Genomic DNA, 20,736 nt, shown 5'->3' on the forward strand with positions numbered 1-20,736 from the left:
TGCGTGAATGAGAGTTATGAGCGTGAATGAGAGTTATTATGTGCGTGAATGAGAGTTATGAGCGTGAATGAGTTATGAGCGTGAATGAGAGTTATTATGTGCGTGAATGAGAGTTATGAGCGTGAATGAGAGTTATTATGTGCGTGAATGAGAGTTATTATGTGCGTGAATGAGAGTTATGAGCGTGAATGAGAGTTATTATGTGCGTGAATGAGAGTTATGAGCGTGAATGAGAGTTATTATGTGCGTGAATGAGAGTTATTATGTGCGTGAATGAGAGTTATTATGTGCGTGAATGAGAGTTATTATGTGCGTGAATGAGAGTTATTATGTGCGTGAATGAGAGTTATTATGTGCGTGAATGAGAGTTATGTGCGTGAATGAGAGTTATGAGCGTGAATGAGTTATGTGCGTGAATGAGAGTTATTATGTGCGTGAATGAGAGTTATGTGCGTGAATGAGAGTTATGTGCGTGAATGAGAGTTATTATGAGCGTGAATGAGTTATGAGCGTGAATGAGAGTTATGTGCGTGAATGAGAGTTATGAGCGTGAATGAGAGTTATTATGAGCGTGAATGAGTTATGAGCGTGAATGAGAGTTATGTGCGTGAATGAGAGTTATTATGAGCGTGAATGAGTTATGAGCGTGAATGAGAGTTATGTGCGTGAATGAGAGTTATGTGCGTGAATGAGAGTTATTATGAGCGTGAATGAGTTATGTGCGTGAATGAGAGTTATTATGAGCGTGAATGAGTTATGAGCGTGAATGAGAGTTATGTGCGTGAATGAGAGTTATGTGCGTGAATGAGAGTTATGTGCGTGAATGAGAGTTATGAGCGTGAATGAGAGTTATGAGCGTGAATGAGAGTTATTATGTGCGTGAATGAGAGTTATTATGTGCGTGAATGAGAGTTATGAGCGTGAATGAGAGTTATTATGTGCGTGAATGAGAGTTATGAGCGTGAATGAGAGTTATTATGTGCGTGAATGAGAGTTATGAGCGTGAATGAGAGTTATTATGTGCGTGAATGAGTTATGAGCGTGAATGAGAGTTATGTGCGTGAATGAGAGTTATGTGCGTGAATGAGAGTTATGTGCGTGAATGAGAGTTATGAGCGTGAATGAGTTATGTGCGTGAATGAGTTATGTGCGTGAATGAGAGTTATGAGCGTGAATGAGAGTTATGAGCGTGAATGAGTTATGTGCGTGAATGAGTTATGTGCGTGAATGAGAGTTATGAGCGTGAATGAGTTATGTGCGTGAATGAGTTATGTGCGTGAATGAGAGTTATGAGCGTGAATGAGTTATGAGCGTGAATGAGAGTTATGTGCGTGAATGAGAGTTATGAGCGTGAATGAGTTATGAGCGTGAATGAGAGTTATTATGTGCGTGAATGAGAGTTATTATGTGCGTGAATGAGAGTTATTATGTGCGTGAATGAGAGTTATTATGTGCGTGAATGAGAGTTATTATGTGCGTGAATGAGAGTTATGAGCGTGAATGAGAGTTATTATGTGCGTGAATGAGAGTTATTATGTGCGTGAATGAGAGTTATTATGTGCGTGAATGAGAGTTATTATGTGCGTGAATGAGAGTTATGTGCGTGAATGAGAGTTATGAGCGTGAATGAGAGTTATTATGTGCGTGAATGAGAGTTATTATGAGCGTGAATGAGTTATGAGCGTGAATGAGAGTTATTATGTGCGTGAATGAGTTATGAGCGTGAATGAGAGTTATTATGTGCGTGAATGAGAGTTATTATGTGCGTGAATGAGAGTTATTATGAGCGTGAATGAGTTATGAGCGTGAATGAGAGTTATTATGTGCGTGAATGAGAGTTATGAGCGTGAATGAGAGTTATGTGCGTGAATGAGTTATGAGCGTGAATGAGTTATGTGCGTGAATGAGTTATGAGCGTGAATGAGTTATGAGCGTGAATGAGAGTTATGTGCGTGAATGAGTTATGAGCGTGAATGAGTTATGTGCGTGAATGAGTTATGTGCGTGAATGAGAGTTATGAGCGTGAATGAGAGTTATGTGCGTGAATGAGTTATGAGCGTGAATGAGTTATGAGCGTGAATGAGTTATGAGCGTGAATGAGAGTTATGTGCGTGAATGAGTTATGTGCGTGAATGAGTTATGAGCGTGAATGAGAGTTATGTGCGTGAATGAGTTATTATGTGCGTGAATGAGAGTTATGAGCGTGAATGAGAGTTATTATGTGCGTGAATGAGAGTTATGAGCGTGAATGAGAGTTATTATGTGCGTGAATGAGAGTTATTATGTGCGTGAATGAGAGTTATGTGCGTGAATGAGAGTTATGAGCGGGAATGAGAGTTATTATGTGCGTGAATGAGTTATGAGCGTGAATGAGAGTTATGAGCGTGAATGAGTTATGTGCGTGAATGAGAGTTATTATGTGCGTGAATGAGAGTTATGAGCGTGAATGAGTTATGTGCGTGAATGAGAGTTATTATGTGCGTGAATGAGAGTTATTATGTGCGTGAATGAGAGTTATTATGAGCGTGAATGAGAGTTATGTGCGTGAATGAGAGTTATGTGCGTGAATGAGTTATGAGCGTGAATGAGAGTTATGTGCGTGAATGAGAGTTATGTGCGTGAATGAGTTATGAGCGTGAATGAGAGTTATTATGTGCGTGAATGAGAGTTATGAGCGTGAATGAGAGTTATTATGTGCGTGAATGAGTTATGAGCGTGAATGAGAGTTATGAGCGTGAATGAGAGTTATGTGCGTGAATGAGAGTTATTATGTGCGTGAATGAGAGTTATTATGTGCGTGAATGAGAGTTCTTATGTGCGTGAATGAGAGTTATTATGTGCGTGAATGAGTTATGAGCGTGAATGAGAGTTATGAGCGTGAATGAGAGTTATTATGTGCGTGAATGAGAGTTATTATGTGCGTGAATGAGAGTTATTATGTGCGTGAATGAGAGTTATTATGTGCGTGAATGAGTTATGAGCGTGAATGAGAGTTATGAGCGTGAATGAGAGTTATTATGTGCGTGAATGAGAGTTATTATGTGCGTGAATGAGAGTTCTTATGTGCGTGAATGAGTTATGAGCGTGAATGAGAGTTATTATGTGCGTGAATGAGAGTTATGAGCGTGAATGAGAGTTATGAGCGTGAATGAGAGTTATTATGTGCGTGAATGAGAGTTATGAGCGTGAATGAGAGTTATTATGTGCGTGAATGAGAGTTATGAGCGTGAATGAGTTATGAGCGTGAATGAGAGTTATTATGTGCGTGAATGAGAGTTATTATGTGCGTGAATGAGAGTTATGAGCGTGAATGAGAGTTATTATGTGCGTGAATGAGAGTTATTATGTGCGTGAATGAGAGTTATTATGTGCGTGAATGAGAGTTATTATGTGCGTGAATGAGAGTTATTATGTGCGTGAATGAGAGTTATTATGTGCGTGAATGAGAGTTATTATGTGCGTGAATGAGAGTTATTATGAGCGTGAATGAGAGTTATGAGCGTGAATGAGAGTTATGTGCGTGAATGAGAGTTATGTGCGTGAATGAGAGTTATGTGCGTGAATGAGAGTTATGTGCGTGAATGAGAGTTATTATGTGCGTGAATGAGAGTTATTATGTGCGTGAATGAGAGTTATTATGTGCGTGAATGAGAGTTATGTGCGTGAATGAGTTATGAGCGTGAATGAGAGTTATTATGTGCGTGAATGAGAGTTATGAGCGTGAATGAGAGTTATTATGTGCGTGAATGAGTTATGAGCGTGAATGAGAGTTATGAGCGTGAATGAGAGTTATGTGCGTGAATGAGAGTTATGTGCGTGAATGAGTTATGAGCGTGAATGAGAGTTATTATGTGCGTGAATGAGAGTTATGAGCGTGAATGAGAGTTATTATGTGCGTGAATGAGAGTTATTATGTGCGTGAATGAGTTATGAGCGTGAATGAGTTATGAGCGTGAATGAGTTATGAGCGTGAATGAGAGTTATGTGCGTGAATGAGAGTTATGTGCGTGAATGAGTTATGAGCGTGAATGAGTTATGAGCGTGAATGAGTTATGAGCGTGAATGAGAGTTCTTATGTGCGTGAATGAGTTATGAGCGTGAATGAGAGTTATTATGTGCGTGAATGAGAGTTATGAGCGTGAATGAGAGTTATTATGTGCGTGAATGAGAGTTATGAGCGTGAATGAGAGTTATTATGTGCGTGAATGAGAGTTATGAGCGTGAATGAGAGTTATTATGTGCGTGAATGAGTTATGAGCGTGAATGAGTTATGAGCGTGAATGAGAGTTATGTGCGTGAATGAGTTATGTGCGTGAATGAGTTATGAGCGTGAATGAGAGTTATTATGTGCGTGAATGAGAGTTATTATGTGCGTGAATGAGAGTTATTATGAGCGTGAATGAGAGTTATTATGTGCGTGAATGAGAGTTATTATGTGCGTGAATGAGAGTTATTATGTGCGTGAATGAGAGTTATTATGTGCGTGAATGAGAGTTATTATGTGCGTGAATGAGAGTTATTATGTGCGTGAATGAGAGTTATTATGTGCGTGAATGAGAGTTATGTGCGTGAATGAGAGTTATGAGCGTGAATGAGAGTTATTATGTGCGTGAATGAGAGTTATTATGAGCGTGAATGAGTTATGAGCGTGAATGAGAGTTATTATGTGCGTGAATGAGTTATGAGCGTGAATGAGAGTTATTATGTGCGTGAATGAGAGTTATTATGTGCGTGAATGAGAGTTATTATGAGCGTGAATGAGTTATGAGCGTGAATGAGAGTTATTATGTGCGTGAATGAGAGTTATGTGCGTGAATGAGTTATGAGCGTGAATGAGTTATGAGCGTGAATGAGTTATGAGCGTGAATGAGAGTTATTATGTGCGTGAATGAGTTATTATGTGCGTGAATGAGAGTTATGAGCGTGAATGAGAGTTATTATGTGCGTGAATGAGAGTTATTATGTGCGTGAATGAGAGTTATGAGCGTGAATGAGTTATGTGCGTGAATGAGAGTTATTATGTGCGTGAATGAGAGTTATTATGAGCGTGAATGAGTTATGAGCGTGAATGAGTTATGAGCGTGAATGAGAGTTATGTGCGTGAATGAGAGTTATTATGTGCGTGAATGAGAGTTATGAGCGTGAATGAGTTATGAGCGTGAATGAGAGTTATTATGTGCGTGAATGAGAGTTATTATGTGCGTGAATGAGTTATTATGTGCGTGAATGAGAGTTATGAGCGTGAATGAGAGTTATTATGTGCGTGAATGAGAGTTATTATGTGCGTGAATGAGAGTTATTATGTGCGTGAATGAGAGTTATTATGTGCGTGAATGAGAGTTATTATGTGCGTGAATGAGAGTTATTATGTGCGTGAATGAGAGTTATTATGAGCGTGAATGAGAGTTATGTGCGTGAATGAGAGTTATTATGTGCGTGAATGAGAGTTATGAGCGTGAATGAGAGTTATTATGTGCGTGAATGAGAGTTTTTATGTGCGTGAATGAGAGTTATGAGCGTGAATGAGAGTTATTATGTGCGTGAATGAGAGTTATGAGCGTGAATGAGTTATGAGCGTGAATGAGAGTTATTATGTGCGTGAATGAGAGTTATTATGTGCGTGAATGAGAGTTATTATGTGCGTGAATGAGAGTTATTATGTGCGTGAATGAGAGTTATGAGCGTGAATGAGTTATGTGCGTGAATGAGTTATTATGTGCGTGAATGAGAGTTATGAGCGTGAATGAGTTATGTGCGTGAATGAGAGTTATTATGTGCGTGAATGAGAGTTATTATGTGCGTGAATGAGAGTTATTATGAGCGTGAATGAGTTATGAGCGTGAATGAGTTATGAGCGTGAATGAGAGTTATGAGCGTGAATGAGAGTTATGTGCGTGAATGAGAGTTATTATGTGCGTGAATGAGAGTTATGTGCGTGAATGAGTTATTATGTGCGTGAATGAGAGTTATGTGCGTGAATGAGAGTTATTATGTGCGTGAATGAGAGTTATGTGCGTGAATGAGAGTTATGAGCGTGAATGAGAGTTATTATGTGCGTGAATGAGAGTTATTATGTGCGTGAATGAGAGTTATGAGCGTGAATGAGAGTTATTATGTGCGTGAATGAGAGTTATTATGTGCGTGAATGAGAGTTATTATGTGCGTGAATGAGAGTTATGAGCGTGAATGAGAGTTATTATGTGCGTGAATGAGAGTTATTATGTGCGTGAATGAGAGTTATGAGCGTGAATGAGTTATTATGTGCGTGAATGAGAGTTATGTGCGTGAATGAGAGTTATTATGTGCGTGAATGAGAGTTATGTGCGTGAATGAGAGTTATGAGCGTGAATGAGAGTTATTATGTGCGTGAATGAGAGTTATTATGTGCGTGAATGAGAGTTATGAGCGTGAATGAGAGTTATTATGTGCGTGAATGAGAGTTATGAGCGTGAATGAGAGTTATTATGTGCGTGAATGAGAGTTATGAGCGTGAATGAGAGTTATTATGTGCGTGAATGAGAGTTATGAGCGTGAATGAGAGTTATTATGTGCGTGAATGAGAGTTATGTGCGTGAATGAGAGTTATGTGCGTGAATGAGAGTTATGTGCGTGAATGAGAGTTATGTGCGTGAATGAGAGTTATTATGTGCGTGAATGAGAGTTATGTGCGTGAATGAGAGTTATTATGTGCGTGAATGAGAGTTATGTGCGTGAATGAGAGTTATGTGCGTGAATGAGAGTTATTATGTGCGTGAATGAGAGTTATGAGCGTGAATGAGAGTTATGTGCGTGAATGAGAGTTATGTGCGTGAATGAGAGTTATGTGCGTGAATGAGAGTTATGTGCGTGAATGAGAGTTATTATGTGCGTGAATGAGAGTTATTATGTGCGTGAATGAGAGTTATGTGCGTGAATGAGAGTTATTATGTGCGTGAATGAGAGTTATTATGTGCGTGAATGAGAGTTATTATGTGCGTGAATGAGTTATGAGCGTGAATGAGAGTTATGTGCGTGAATGAGAGTTATTATGTGCGTGAATGAGAGTTATGTGCGTGAATGAGAGTTATGTGCGTGAATGAGAGTTATGTGCGTGAATGAGAGTTATGTGCGTGAATGAGAGTTATTATGTGCGTGAATGAGAGTTATGTGCGTGTTTGAGTTATGAGCGTGAATGAGAGTTATTATGTGCGTGAATGAGAGTTATGTGCGTGAATGAGAGTTATGTGCGTGAATGAGAGTTATTATGTGCGTGAATGAGAGTTATTATGAGCGTGAATGAGTTATGAGCGTGAATGAGTTATGAGCGTGAATGAGTTATGAGCGTGAATGAGAGTTATTATGTGCGTGAATGAGAGTTATGTGCGTGAATGAGTTATGAGCGTGAATGAGAGTTATTATGTGCGTGAATGAGAGTTATTATGTGCGTGAATGAGAGTTATGAGCGTGAATGAGTTATGAGCGTGAATGAGAGTTATTATGTGCGTGAATGAGAGTTATTATGTGCGTGAATGAGAGTTATGTGCGTGAATGAGAGTTATGAGCGTGAATGAGTTATGAGCGTGAATGAGAGTTATTATGTGCGTGAATGAGAGTTATTATGTGCGTGAATGAGAGTTATGTGCGTGAATGAGAGTTATGAGCGTGAATGAGAGTTATTATGTGCGTGAATGAGAGTTATGAGCGTGAATGAGAGTTATTATGTGCGTGAATGAGAGTTATGAGCGTGAATGAGTTATGAGCGTGAATGAGAGTTATTATGTGCGTGAATGAGAGTTATGTGCGTGAATGAGAGTTATGAGCGTGAATGAGAGTTATTATGTGCGTGAATGAGAGTTATTATGTGCGTGAATGAGTTATGAGCGTGAATGAGAGTTATTATGTGCGTGAATGAGTTATGTGCGTGAATGAGAGTTATTATGTGCGTGAATGAGAGTTATTATGTGCGTGAATGAGAGTTATTATGTGCGTGAATGAGTTATGAGCGTGAATGAGAGTTATTATGTGCGTGAATGAGAGTTATGAGCGTGAATGAGAGTTATGTGCGTGAATGAGAGTTATTATGTGCGTGAATGAGTTATGTGCGTGAATGAGAGTTATTATGTGCGTGAATGAGTTATGAGCGTGAATGAGAGTTATTATGTGCGTGAATGAGAGTTATTATGTGCGTGAATGAGAGTTATGTGCGTGAATGAGAGTTATTATGTGCGTGAATGAGAGTTATGTGCGTGAATGAGAGTTATTATGTGCGTGAATGAGAGTTATGTGCGTGAATGAGTTATGAGCGTGAATGAGAGTTATTATGTGCGTGAATGAGAGTTATGAGCGTGAATGAGTTATGAGCGTGAATGAGAGTTATTATGTGCGTGAATGAGAGTTATTATGTGCGTGAATGAGTTATGAGCGTGAATGAGAGTTATTATGTGCGTGAATGAGTTATGTGCGTGAATGAGAGTTATTATGTGCGTGAATGAGAGTTATTATGTGCGTGAATGAGAGTTATTATGTGCGTGAATGAGTTATGAGCGTGAATGAGAGTTATTATGTGCGTGAATGAGTTATGAGCGTGAATGAGAGTTATTATGTGCGTGAATGAGAGTTATGAGCGTGAATGAGTTATGAGCGTGAATGAGTTATGAGCGTGAATGAGAGTTATGTGCGTGAATGAGAGTTATTATGTGCGTGAATGAGTTATGAGCGTGAATGAGAGTTATTATGTGCGTGAATGAGAGTTATGTGCGTGAATGAGAGTTATTATGTGCGTGAATGAGAGTTATGTGCGTGAATGAGAGTTATGTGCGTGAATGAGAGTTATTATGTGCGTGAATGAGTTATGAGCGTGAATGAGAGTTATGTGCGTGAATGAGAGTTATTATGTGCGTGAATGAGTTATGTGCGTGAATGAGAGTTATTATGTGCGTGAATGAGTTATGAGCGTGAATGAGAGTTATTATGTGCGTGAATGAGAGTTATGTGCGTGAATGAGAGTTATTATGTGCGTGAATGAGAGTTATTATGTGCGTGAATGAGAGTTATTATGTGCGTGAATGAGAGTTAAGTGAGTGAGAGTGAGTGCGGGGCGAATCCGGCGTGTTTACATCATGTGTCTCATGTATGTTCATTTACACGCGTCCAAATAAATATAAAATATATATGATATAAGCAAATATGTCCACGTCATCACTGTCCGACTTCAGTCCTGGATTTGTCCCTGTTTTAGTCCCGTAAATAAAGGGTAAATACAGACCTTTATTTCGCTGTTTTCACGTGTGCCTCTGGAACCCGGAACCACGCTGCGGTAAACAGGAAGTGACGCAAGGGTTTACTTCCGGATCAGAACCGCAATTTTTACCGGAAACATTACTTTATTTTACACATGGATCTATTATATTATTTTACAGCATTTACCTTTTTAAACACACGCATTTAATCTGGGACCGATTTAATTGTTATTACGCTTTTATTTAAAGTTGTTTAAACGATCAGGATTTTATTCAACTTATTTTTAATAGTTTAATTATTTTACTTCATTCACACGTTCGCACTTTCTACAGTTTTTATTGCTCTAATTTGATTAAGTTTTAATTTATATTGTTGAATATAGCACTTGAAGCTGTTTGTGAAATGTGTCATTTAAATAGTGACTTTGACTTACAATTTTACGATTGCAGATTAAAAATCAAAAGTACATTTTCTTTAACAATAAACTTGCCACTGAATAACTTCTATTTATTCACTCAAACAATATCAGTTCATTTCGTTGTATTTTATTATTGTTGAATAAATAAAGCGATCAAACGTTTGAGAATCTTTATTTCAGAAGAATCACGTACAAAACAAATATTTACACACTTTATTAAAAAACTGGTTAGAGTTAAATAAAATGATTAAATTTAAACATATTTCCATCAGTGTTTGAAGTTTAAATATTTCATTAGATAAACGTGTTTCCGAAGGAGGAAATTAAAGAGTTAAAACAGCTGCCGACTCCTCAGAGGAGACTCCCTCCTGGAGCTCGTCTGGATCTTGGGCCTTCTCTGGGGTCTCTTCCTGATCCTGGGCCGGTTCTGGGGTCTCTTCCTGGTCCTGGGCCGGGTCTGGGGTCTCTTCCTGGTCCTGGGCCGGTTCTGGGGTCTCTTCCTGGGCCGGTTCTGGGGTCTCTTCCTGGTCCTGGGCCGGTTCTGGGGTCTCTTCCTGGTCCTGGGCCGGTTCTGGGGTCTCTTCCTGGTCCTGGGCCGGTTCTGGGGTCTCTTCCTGATCCTGGGCCGGTTCTAGGGTCTCTTCCTGGTCCGGTTCTCGGGTCTCTTCCTGGTCCTGGTCCTGGTCTGGTCCAGGTCCAGACCCCGGCTCGGTCTGGACTGGGGTCCCGTGGACCCTGAAGCGGTAAACGCAGGTGTAATCCTCGTGACCCCAGTTTGACAAGACTTTGACGAGAACGAGCTGAAACGGCTCGTCGTTTTCCTCCTGAAATAAAAGAAACGTCACTAAAGAAGAAGCTCAGACAGAACTGAAACGAGAGGAACGTCTGAGAGACCCTGGAGCCAGAGAAACAGCGCCAGGTCAAAATATGGGAAGAGAATGGAGACAAAAATGGTTGAAAAGAGGAAACTCACAGAGGTGTAAGTCTGCAGAGCTTCTCCGTCCTGGTCGTACACAAACGTCCCCAGGAGCTTCCCCTCCTCGTCCTCCTCGTCCTCCTCGTCCCTCAGACCCTGACAAAGACTAAGTTAGACCTGGACTCGCACTGGTTTAGTCCCCGCCCCCCCCCCCCTCGGCCCCTCATTCTTACGTAGACACTGAAGTCCTTGGGGGCGCTGCTCAGACGTCCCGTGGGAGACAGAGACTTAGGGACGTGTTCGAGGGAGAAACTCGAGGGCAGAACCAGAGACGAGAGGCGGATCAGGAAGAACCCGGACGAGCCTCGGAACGGCCAGCAGTTTCCAGGCTGGACGTCCGGCTGAAAGACAGGAGACGGTTATTCTGAGGACAAGCCACACGGCATCCTCCAGGGGGCGCCGTCACATGTGAGAGCGTCCTCCAGGGGGCGCCGTCACATGTGAGAGCGTCCTCCAGGGGGCGCCGTCACATGTGAGAGCGTCCTCCAGGGGGCGCCGTCACATGTGAGCGTCCTCCAGGGGGCGCCGTCACATGTGAGCGTCCTCCAGGGGGCGCCGTCACATGTGAGAGCGTCCTCCAGGGGGCGCCGTCACATGTGAGAGCGTCCTCCAGGGGGCGCCGTCACATGTGAGAGCGTCCTCCAGGGGGCGCCGTCACATGTGAGAGCGTCCTCCAGGGGGCGCCGTCACATGTGAGAGCGTCCTCCAGGGGGCGCCGTCACATGTGAGCGTCCTCCAGGGGGCGCAGTCACATGTGAGCGTCCTCCAGGGGGCGCCGTCACATTTGAGCGTCCTCCAGGGGGCGCCGTCACATGTGAACGTCCTCCAGGGGGCGCCGTCACATGTGAGAGCATCTGTGAGCGTCCTCCAGGGGGCGCGGTCACATGTGAGAGCATCTGTGAGCGTCCTCCAGGGGGCGCCGTCACATGTGAGCGTCCTCCAGGGGGCGCCGTCACATGTGAGCGTCCTCCAGGGGGCGCAGTCACATGTGAGCGTCCTCCAGGGGGCGCAGTCACATGTGAGCGTCCTCCAGGGGGCGCCGTCACATGTGAGCGTCCTCCAGGGGGCGCCGTCACATGTGAGAGCGTCCTCCAGGGGGCGCCGTCACATGTGAGCGTCCTCCAGGGGGCGCCGTCACATGTGAGCGTCCTCCAGGGGGCGCAGTCACATGTGAGCGTCCTCCAGGGGGCGCCGTCACATGTGAACGTCCTCCAGGGGGCGCCGTCACATGTGAGAGCATCTGTGAGCGTCCTCCAGGGGGCGCCGTCACATGTGAGAGCATCTGTGAGCGTCCTCCAGGGGGCGCCGTCACATGTGAGAGCATCTGTGAGCGTCCTCCAGGGGGCGCAGTCACATGTGAGCGTCCTCCAGGGGGCGCCGTCACATGTGAGCGTCCTCCAGGGGGCGCAGTCACATGTGAGAGCGTCCTCCAGGGGGCGCCGTCACATGTGAGAGCGTCTGTGAGCGTCCTCCAGGGGGCGCCGTCACATGTGAGCGTCCTCCAGGGGGCGCCGTCACATGTGAGAGCGTCCTCCAGGGGGCGCCGTCACATGTGAGCGTCCTCCAGGGGGCGCCGTCACATGTGAGCGTCCTCCAGGGGGCGCCGTCACATGTGAGCGTCCTCCAGGAGGCGCAGTCACATGTGAGAGCGTCCTCCAGGGGGCGCAGTCACATGTGAGCGTCCTCCAGGGGGCGCCGTCACATGTGAGAGCGTCTGTGAGCGTCCTCCAGGGGGCGCCGTCACATGTGAGCGCGTCCTCCAGGGGGCGCCGTCACATGTGAGCGCGTCCTCCAGGGGGCGCCGTCACATGTGAGCGCGTCCTCCAGGGGGCGCCGTCACATGTGAGCGCGTCCTCCAGGGGGCGCCGTCACATGTGAGCGCGTCCTCCAGGGGGCGCCGTCACATGTGAGCGTCCTCCAGGGGGCGCCGTCACATGTGAGCGTCCTCCAGGGGGCGCCGTCACATGTGAGCGTCCTCCAGGGGGCGCCGTCACATGTGAGCGTCCTCCAGGGGGCGCCGTCACATGTGAGCATCCTCCAGGGGGCGCCGTCACATATGTGAGCGTCCTCCAGGGGGCGCCGTCACATGTGTGAGCGTCCTCCAGGGGGCGCCGTCACATGTGTGAGCGTCCTCCAGGGGGCGCCGTCACATGTGTGAGCGTCCTCCAGGGGGCGCCGTCACATGTGTGAGCGTCCTCCAGGGGGCGCCGTCACATGTGAGAGCGTCCTCCAGGGGGCGCCGTCACATGTGAGAGCGTCCTCCAGGGGGCGCCGTCACATGTGAGAGCGTCCTCTAGGGGGCGCCGTCACATGTGAGAGCGTCCTCTAGGGGGCGCCGTCACATGTGAGAGCGTCCTCTAGGGGGCGCCGTCACATGTGAGAGCGGCCTCCAGGGGGGCGCGGCCTCCAGGGGGGCGCGGCCTCCAGGGGGGCGCGGCCTCCACGGGGGCATGGCAGGGGAGTACCTGGATGGCGGCGCGTGGAGACTGGCTGAAGTACCACAGTGGAATCCCAAACAAACTGAGCAGAGCCGTTTTAGTCTCAAACGTGTGAGAGCAGCGAGACAGCACGATGCTGCCACCTGCAGGACACACAGGGAACACCACAGACCATCACTGCACGTCCTGATGGAGGAGGAGACCAGAGCGCCCTTTAGTGTCAGGTTTACCTCCAGACTCCAGGGCGTAGTCTGCCAGTCCAGTCCTGTCCTCAGAGAAGCGTTGAAGAGCGCTCTGGACCGTCCTCTGGACCGTCCTCTGGACCGTCCTCTGGACCGTCCTCTGGACCGTCCTCTGGACCATGTGCGCCACCTCCTGAAGACAAACAGTGAAACCAACTTCTGTGGTTTTATAGCGATCATCAATTCAACACTAAATATGATATAGTTTGGACTCTGGGGATGTGGGGATAATCCATCTTTAACACGAGTTCACCTGAGGAGACGTGAAGGACAAAGCTTTGAACTGGTGAGATCTGAGAGAAGAACACGGAACACGCTCCGCTTCATCCTGCAACGCTGAGGATCAACGAGAACGGAAAAATACAACTATTCACTTCAGCTGAAGAGGCTTTTGCCGACCCAATCCCCGACCTGGTCTGAGCTTTTCTCCCTTTGTTTCAATGTAAGGACCTGGACTGTACTGGACACATGTGACTGTGCCCAGTGTGGGCCAGTGTGGGCCAGTGTGGGCCAGTGTGGGCCAGTGTGGGCCAGTGTGGGCCATCTTTAGTTTGTAAAAGTCCAGAGGGACTTTTTGACATAGAAAATGGTTTTCCCTATGATTTCTTTTAGATCAGTCTGTGGGCTCTTTCTTGGCATGAGCTCTTTGTTTTTGCACTTTTTGTTCTTTTCTTTCGTTGTGGTTCCTGTGGTTCCTGTGGTTCCTGTGGTTCCTGTGGTTCCTGTGGTTCCTGTGGTTCCTGTGGTTCCTGTGGTTGTGTGTTGGACCACAGCTGTGTAAGATAAAGATGTCAGATTTGTTCTGGTCAAAAGAAATATTAATGGAAGTGTTTTCACTGTGAAACGTGTATTTGCTCCACCAGGAGGCGCTCTCACTCTCTACACTGAAGCTGTGGATGAAAAAGGTGTAGGCTGTGCAAAGGGGCCCCTGAGACACACACATAACTGCAGGTGCAGCACACATGGAGCTGGCATAGTGTAAGAAACATCTGCAGAGCACGAGCTGAAGACCCCAAGGACAAAGTGGAAACACCTCCAAAGGTGGAGAACGACTGAGCCGAGGTCCTCTGGGACTTCAGATACAGACCACATGGTAATGGAACCAACCGGACATAGTGGTGGTCTCAAGGGTCAGAGGAAAGCTGTGGTGGTCTCAAAGGGGGGACCACCCGCAGAGGGCGAGAAAGAGTTTAAAAAATATATTTTATATTAGGCTGCCCCAAATAAATTGTCCTTTTGCTGTAACCCGAGTCAACATTTTTCAAGTGGGTCGGACGGTAGGAAAATTTATATTTTTTACTTTGAAGGCAAAGAAAAAAATCAAAATTTTGCAATTTTTTGAGTCGGAGTGACCACCAGGGGTCAGAGGCTTCAACAGTCCAGGGGTCAGGGGCTTCAACAGTCCAGGGGTCAGAGGCTTCAACAGTCCAGGGGTCAGGGGCTTCAACAGTCCAGGGGTCAGAGGCTTCAACAGTCCAGGGGTCAGGGGCTTCAACAGTCCAGGGGTCAGGGGCTTCAACAGTCCAGGGGTCAGGGGCTTCAACAGTCCAGGGGTCAGAGGCTTCAACAGTCCAGGGGTCAGGGGCTTCAACAGTCCAGGGGTCATAGGCTTCAACAGTCCAGGGGTCAGAGGCTTCAACAGTCCAGGGGTCAGAGGCTTCAACAGTCCAGGGGTCAGGGGCTTCAACAGTCCAGGGGTCAGAGGCTTCAACAGTCCAGGGGTCAGAGGCTTCAACAGTCCAGGGGTCAGAGGCTTCAACAGTCCAGGGGTCAGGGGCTTCAACAGTCCAGGGGTCAGGGGCTTCAACAGTCCAGGGGTCAGAGGCTTCAACAGTCCAGGGGTCAGAGGCTTCAACAGTCCAGGGGTCAGGGGCTTCAACAGTCCAGGGGTCAGAGGCTTCAACAGTCCAGGGGTCAGAGGCTTCAACAGTCCAGGGGTCAGGGGCTTCAACAGTCCAGGGGTCAGAGGCTTCAACAGTCCAGGGGTCAGAGGCTTCAACAGTCCAGGGGTCAGAGGCTTCAACAGTCCAGGGGTCAGAGGCTTCATCCCGATCATGAGACTAAATCTCCAGATTTTAAGATATTTCAATCGACCTTTTGTACATCGTTCTCCTTTATTTTGGTAGCGAAGGCGAGCGGGGGGAACATGCGGGGGACAGGGGCGCCGCCATGTTTGTTGTGATGACGCTGCTGGGCGTGTGTCAATCCCAGAATGCATTGCGTAAAACACCCTGACAGAGCCTGGCATGTCCTCTGGACACTTGAGTGGCGCCGACAGAGGCAAACCAACTTGTAAAAGGCAACTTGTCGTCATTAACTCGTGGTCTGTTTCGTCACAGACACATGTGGGGGACGGATTAAGCAGACGCACATGCGCAGTACGTTACCTTTGCTGTAAGGATAACAAGCGTGATAAAAATATTTGACACGGTGGTTTAGGGAAGTCCGGTCGGTGAGTCGGCGAAATAATTGAAAAATAAAAATGACGTTTTTTCAACAAAATGCTGATACAATTTTTTTTAGTCGGCTAGTTTCACGCCGGGTCGGTCGGGTTACGGCAAACAGACATATTATTTTGCTCAGCCTATTATATACATTTATTACCTTTTGTGTGAGCGCGCCCCCTGCAGGCCGTGGCTCCTCTCTGTGGATCTGCTCCATGAGTCTGAGCTCCAGAGCAGACAGCGCCCCCTGCAGGCTGTGCTCAGACACCAACGAGTCAAAGACCAGGGACCGGACCTGCTCCTGGACCTGCTCCTGGACCTGCTCCTGGACCTGCTCCTGGACCAAGACCAAGACCTGCTCCGACACCTGAGGACAAAGACCAAGACCTCCTGAAGCGGTCTAGAGCAGGATCTGAGCCGGTCTAGAGCAGGATCTGAGCCGGTCTAGAGCAGGATCTGAGCCGGTCTAGAGCAGGATCTGAGCCGGTCTAGAGCAGGATCTGAGCCGGTCTAGAGCAGGATCTGAGCCGGTCTAGAGCAGGATCTGAGCCGGTCTAGAGCCGGATCTGAGCCGGTCTAGAGCAGGATCTGAGCCGGTCTAGAGCAGGATCTGAACCAGTGTTCTGAGGTTCCTGACCGTTCCTTGCAGATCTTGGAGCTGGGCACATGGTCCTCTACAGCCGGACAGAGCCTGGACGTCCTGTGTGACAGACTGCAGCGCCCCCTGGAGGCGAGACAGCTCAGCCAACAGCACATCCTGGGACTCAGAACTGCAGACAAACATTCAGATCAGGTGGAGTCACAGGAGCCTCTGAAGCTGGTGTAGAACCTGTAGAACTGACCGGAGCGGAGCAGGGGTGGAGTCTGAGAGAGCCGACGCCCGTTTCAGCTCCAGATCCTGAAACAGCTCAACACAAACATAATCACACCTTTGACCTCAGGTCACAGCTCCACCTTTGACCTCAGGTCACAGCTCCACCTTTGACCTCAGGTCACAGCTCCACCTTTGACCTCAGGTCACAGCTCCACCTTTGACCTCAGGTCACACCTCCACCTTTGACCTCAGGTCACACCTCCACCTTTGACTGTTGAAGCCTCCACAAGGTCAATCCCATCTACATTTCTATTGCTTTTCATTGACTTTAGTTTATTTTCAATCCTTTTTAGCCCCTCCTCCTCCAGCGTCTCAGAGCTCCTCCCCCAGGGTCTCAGAGCTCCTCCCCCAGGGTCTCAGAGCTCCTCCCCCAGCGTCTCAGAGCTCCTCCTCCAGCGTCTCAGAGCTCCTCCCCCAGCGTCTCAGAGCTCCTCCCCCAGCGTCTCAGAGCTCCTCCTCCAGGGTCTCAGAGCTCCTCCCCCAGGGTCTCAGAGCTCCTCCCCCAGGGTCTCAGAGCTCCTCCCCCAGGGTCTCAGAGCTCCTCCCCCAGGGTCTCACCTGGGTTCTCCTGGTCAGCTGGTCCAGTTGTCTCTGGATCTGGTCCAGTCTGAAGAAGAGCTTCTGCTGCTGCTCAGAGTCGCGCTCTCGAGTCTGAAAACACAACATGTGACGATGAAGAAGATAAAAACAAATCATCGTGACATTTTAGAAGCTAAATTAAGTCTTCATTCAGACGCTTCTAAACAGTGTTTTTATGTCGTTTGTATAAGAAGCATTTCACTTTTGTTTCGTGTCTGATGTTGATGTTGTAAATGTTCTAAACCTGTTTCCAGACTCCGTGCTCCTGCTCCAGTCTAGACCGGATCAGGTCCAGCTGCTGCTCCAGGACCGAGTCCAGGTCCAGGTCTTCACCGGCACCGCGGGCGCCGGGGTCAGGCTCGGGGTCGTGACCTTGGTCCTCCATCTGTTTCCAGAGCGACGACAGACTCTGCTCCAGACGCTCCAAACGAGACGAGTCCAGATCTGAAACCTGAACACATCCAGAGTTAGTCCCGGTCAAGCCCCCGGGTCCCGCCCCCGGCCCCTAGCCCCCGGCCCCGGTCAAAGTCCTGGTTTAGTACCTTCTTTGCTTCTGCTGACGCCTGTTCCGCTTCAGTCTCCATTTGGCCTGGTTCTTGGTACATCTGAACCGCAGTTTCTTGGATAAGTCCTGGTTCCACTGGTCCTGGTTCCACTGGTCCTGGTTCAGAGTCATGTTTTGTAGGTTCTTCCTGAGGGTTTAAAGTTTGTAGAAAAGGCAGTTGGAGCTGGACGAGCTCCGACACAGACGAGGAAGAGAACCAGAGCAAACCTGAAACACAAACATCTTTATTCACAGATTTACACCTTCATTTGGTTCAGAACGTGTTCGGAGCGTGTTCAGAGCGTGTTCAGAGCGTGTTCAGAGCGTGTTCAGAGCGTGTTCAGAGCGTGTTCAGAACCTGTTACTCACAGCAGGAAGAGGCCAAGAGGAGCAGCAGCACCAGGACGACGCTCAGAGGAGACCTGAGGACAAACGTGACATCACAGGTTCTAAACGGAACAGTGAGCGTGTGGAGTGTCTTCACCTTTTGTTCTGGTCCGTGTTCATCTCGCTCAGTTTCCTCCTGATCCACCTGAACACCGTCACTGCAGCTCCACCTGAACACACAACCACACCGTCCACACAGAACCTTCCCCAGAGACATGAAGCGTGTGGTTAAAGGTGCATTCTGGGACATGGCACCAGTGCAGTGTTCTCGCTGGGCTGAGGATCACCGCGAGAGCGCCGCCCTGGTGGTCACAGCCGCCCTGGTGGTCACAGCCGCCCTGGTGGTCACAGCCGCCCTGGTGGTCACAGCCGCCATGCTCAAAACCGCTCGGCGAGAACACTGCAGTGTCAGTGTCAGTGAGGGTAGTTTGAACTCTAATGTCAGACGTTACACTTAACGTTTAGTCACACAAATTAGCAATTTTTACAAATTTTACTTAAGATGTAGTTTGTGCTATTTTATTCAACGGTTTAACCTCAAACTTTGCTAGAAAAAGGTAAAAGATGCAGAAAAATTCTTCATTCTGAACCTGCAGCTCGTCCCAGCTCCAGAGAGAACCTCAGGCTTTTCCTGGAGAGAGGAACCAGAGCCGCCAACGCCGTGAGGGACGCGTCGTACAGGAGACATGCTGCAGGGGGCGCCACAACCACAACAGCTTTAAACATGCTGCAGGGGGCGCCACAACCACAACAGCTTTAAACATGCTGCAGGGGGCGCCACAACCACAACAACAGCTTTAAACATGCTGCAGGGGGCGCCACAACCACAACAACAGCTTTAAACATGCTGCAGGGGGCGCCACAACCACAACAACAGCTTTAAACATGCTGCAGGGGGCGCCACAACCACAACAACAGCTTTAAACATGCTGCAGGGGGCGCCACAACCACAACAACAGCTTTAAACATGCTGCAGGGGGCGCCACAACCACAACAACAGCTTTAAAAATGCTGCAAGGGGCGCCACAACCACAACAACAGCTTTAAACACGCTGCAGGGGGCGCCACAACCACAACAGCTTTAAACACGCTGCAGGGGGCGCCACAACCACAACAACAGCTTTAAACACGCTGCAGGGGGCGCCACAACCACAACAACAGCTTTAAACATGCTGCAGGGGGCGCCACAACCACAACAACAGCTTTAAACATGCTGCAGGGGGCGCCACAACCACAACAACAGCTTTAAACATGCTGCAGGGGGCGCCACAACCACAACAACAGCTTTAAACATGCTGCAGGGGGCGCCACAACCACAACAACAGCTTTAAACATGCTGCAGGGGGCGCCACAACCACAACAACAGCTTTAAACATGCTGCAGGGGGCGCCACAACCACAACAGCTTTAAACATGCTGCAGGGGGCGCCACAACCACAACAACAGCTTTAAACATGCTGCAGGGGGCGCCACAACCACAACAACAGCTTTAAACATGCTGCAGGGGGCGCCACAACCACAACAACAGCTTTAAACATGCTGCAGGGGGCGCCACAACCACAACAACAGCTTTAAACATGCTGCAGGGGGCGCCACAACCACAACAACAGCTTTAAACATGCTGCAGGGGGCGCCACAACCACAACAACAGCTTTAAACATGCTGCAGGGGGCGCCACAACCACAACAACAGCTTTAAACATGCTGCAGGGGGCGCCACAACCACAACAACAGCTTTAAACATGCTGCAGGGGGCGCCACAACCACAACAGCTTTAAACACGCTGCAGGGGGCGCCACAACCACAACAACAGCTTTAAACACGCTGCAGGGGGCGCCACAACCACAACAACAGCTTTAAACATGCTGCAGGGGGCGCCACAACCACAACAACAGCTTTAAACATGCTGCAGGGGGCGCCACAACCACAACAACAGCTTTAAACATGCTGCAGGGGGCGCCACAACCACAACAACAGCTTTAAACATGCTGCAGGGGGCGCCACAACCACAACAACAGCTTTAAACATGCTGCAGGGGGCGCCACAACCACAACAACAGCTTTAAACATGCTGCAGGGGGCGCCACAACCACAACAACAGCTTTAAACATGCTGCAGGGGGCGCCACAACCACAACAACAGCTTTAAACATGCTGCAGGGGGCGCCACAACCACAACAGCTTTAAACATGCTGCAGGGGGCGCCACAACCACAACAACAGCTTTAAACATGCTGCAGGGGGCGCCACAACAACAGCTTTAAACATGCTGCAGGGGGCGCCACAACCACAACAGCTTTAAACACGCTGCAGGGGGCGCCACAACCACAACAACAGCTTTAAACACGCTGCAGGGGGCGCCACAACCACAACAACAGCTTTAAACATGCTGCAGGGGGCGCCACAACCACAACAACAGCTTTAAACATGCTGCAGGGGGCGCCACAACCACAACAACAGCTTTAAACATGCTGCAGGGGGCGCCACAACCACAACAGCTTTAAACATGCTGCAGGGGGCGCCACAACCACAACAGCTTTAAACATGCTGCAGGGGGCGCCACAACCACAACAGCTTTAAACATGCTGCAGGGGGCGCCACAACCACAACAGCTTTAAAC

At 47.9% G+C, this 20,736-nt stretch overlaps 2 protein-coding genes across 2 annotated transcripts in view; both read right to left on the bottom strand.

The window, feature by feature from the left end:
• The window catches only part of heatr1 (HEAT repeat containing 1), a 60,307-nt gene extending 51,018 nt beyond the window's left edge, over positions 1–9,289 (bottom strand). The window contains exon 1 of the mRNA XM_072455664.1: positions 9,245–9,289. The gene's annotated coding sequence lies outside the window, so the exon portion shown is untranslated. The remainder of the gene's footprint in view (positions 1–9,244) is intronic.
• A 573-nt stretch (positions 9,290–9,862) lies between these two features.
• Positions 9,863–17,946, bottom strand: LOC140368964 (SUN domain-containing protein 1-like). The gene is made up of 11 exons (XM_072456143.1): positions 17,733–17,946; positions 17,435–17,641; positions 17,170–17,262; positions 16,580–16,635; positions 16,375–16,507; positions 15,889–16,104; positions 13,282–13,369; positions 13,079–13,194; positions 10,787–10,954; positions 10,611–10,709; positions 9,863–10,461 (listed from the first exon to the last, which is right to left on the bottom strand). Exons 1-11 carry the CDS (start codon positions 17,793–17,795, stop codon positions 9,961–9,963), a joined length of 1,740 nt encoding a protein of 579 aa, XP_072312244.1. The 5' UTR covers positions 17,796–17,946; the 3' UTR covers positions 9,863–9,960.
• Positions 17,947–20,736: the final 2,790 nt, after the last annotated feature.

The sequence above is a fragment of the Eucyclogobius newberryi genome, unplaced genomic scaffold (assembly GCF_026437365.1).
Source record: "Eucyclogobius newberryi isolate DKJ021-1_F unplaced genomic scaffold, fEucNew1.0.hap1 SCAF_20, whole genome shotgun sequence".
Taxonomy (NCBI): Eukaryota; Metazoa; Chordata; class Actinopteri; order Gobiiformes; family Gobiidae; genus Eucyclogobius; species Eucyclogobius newberryi.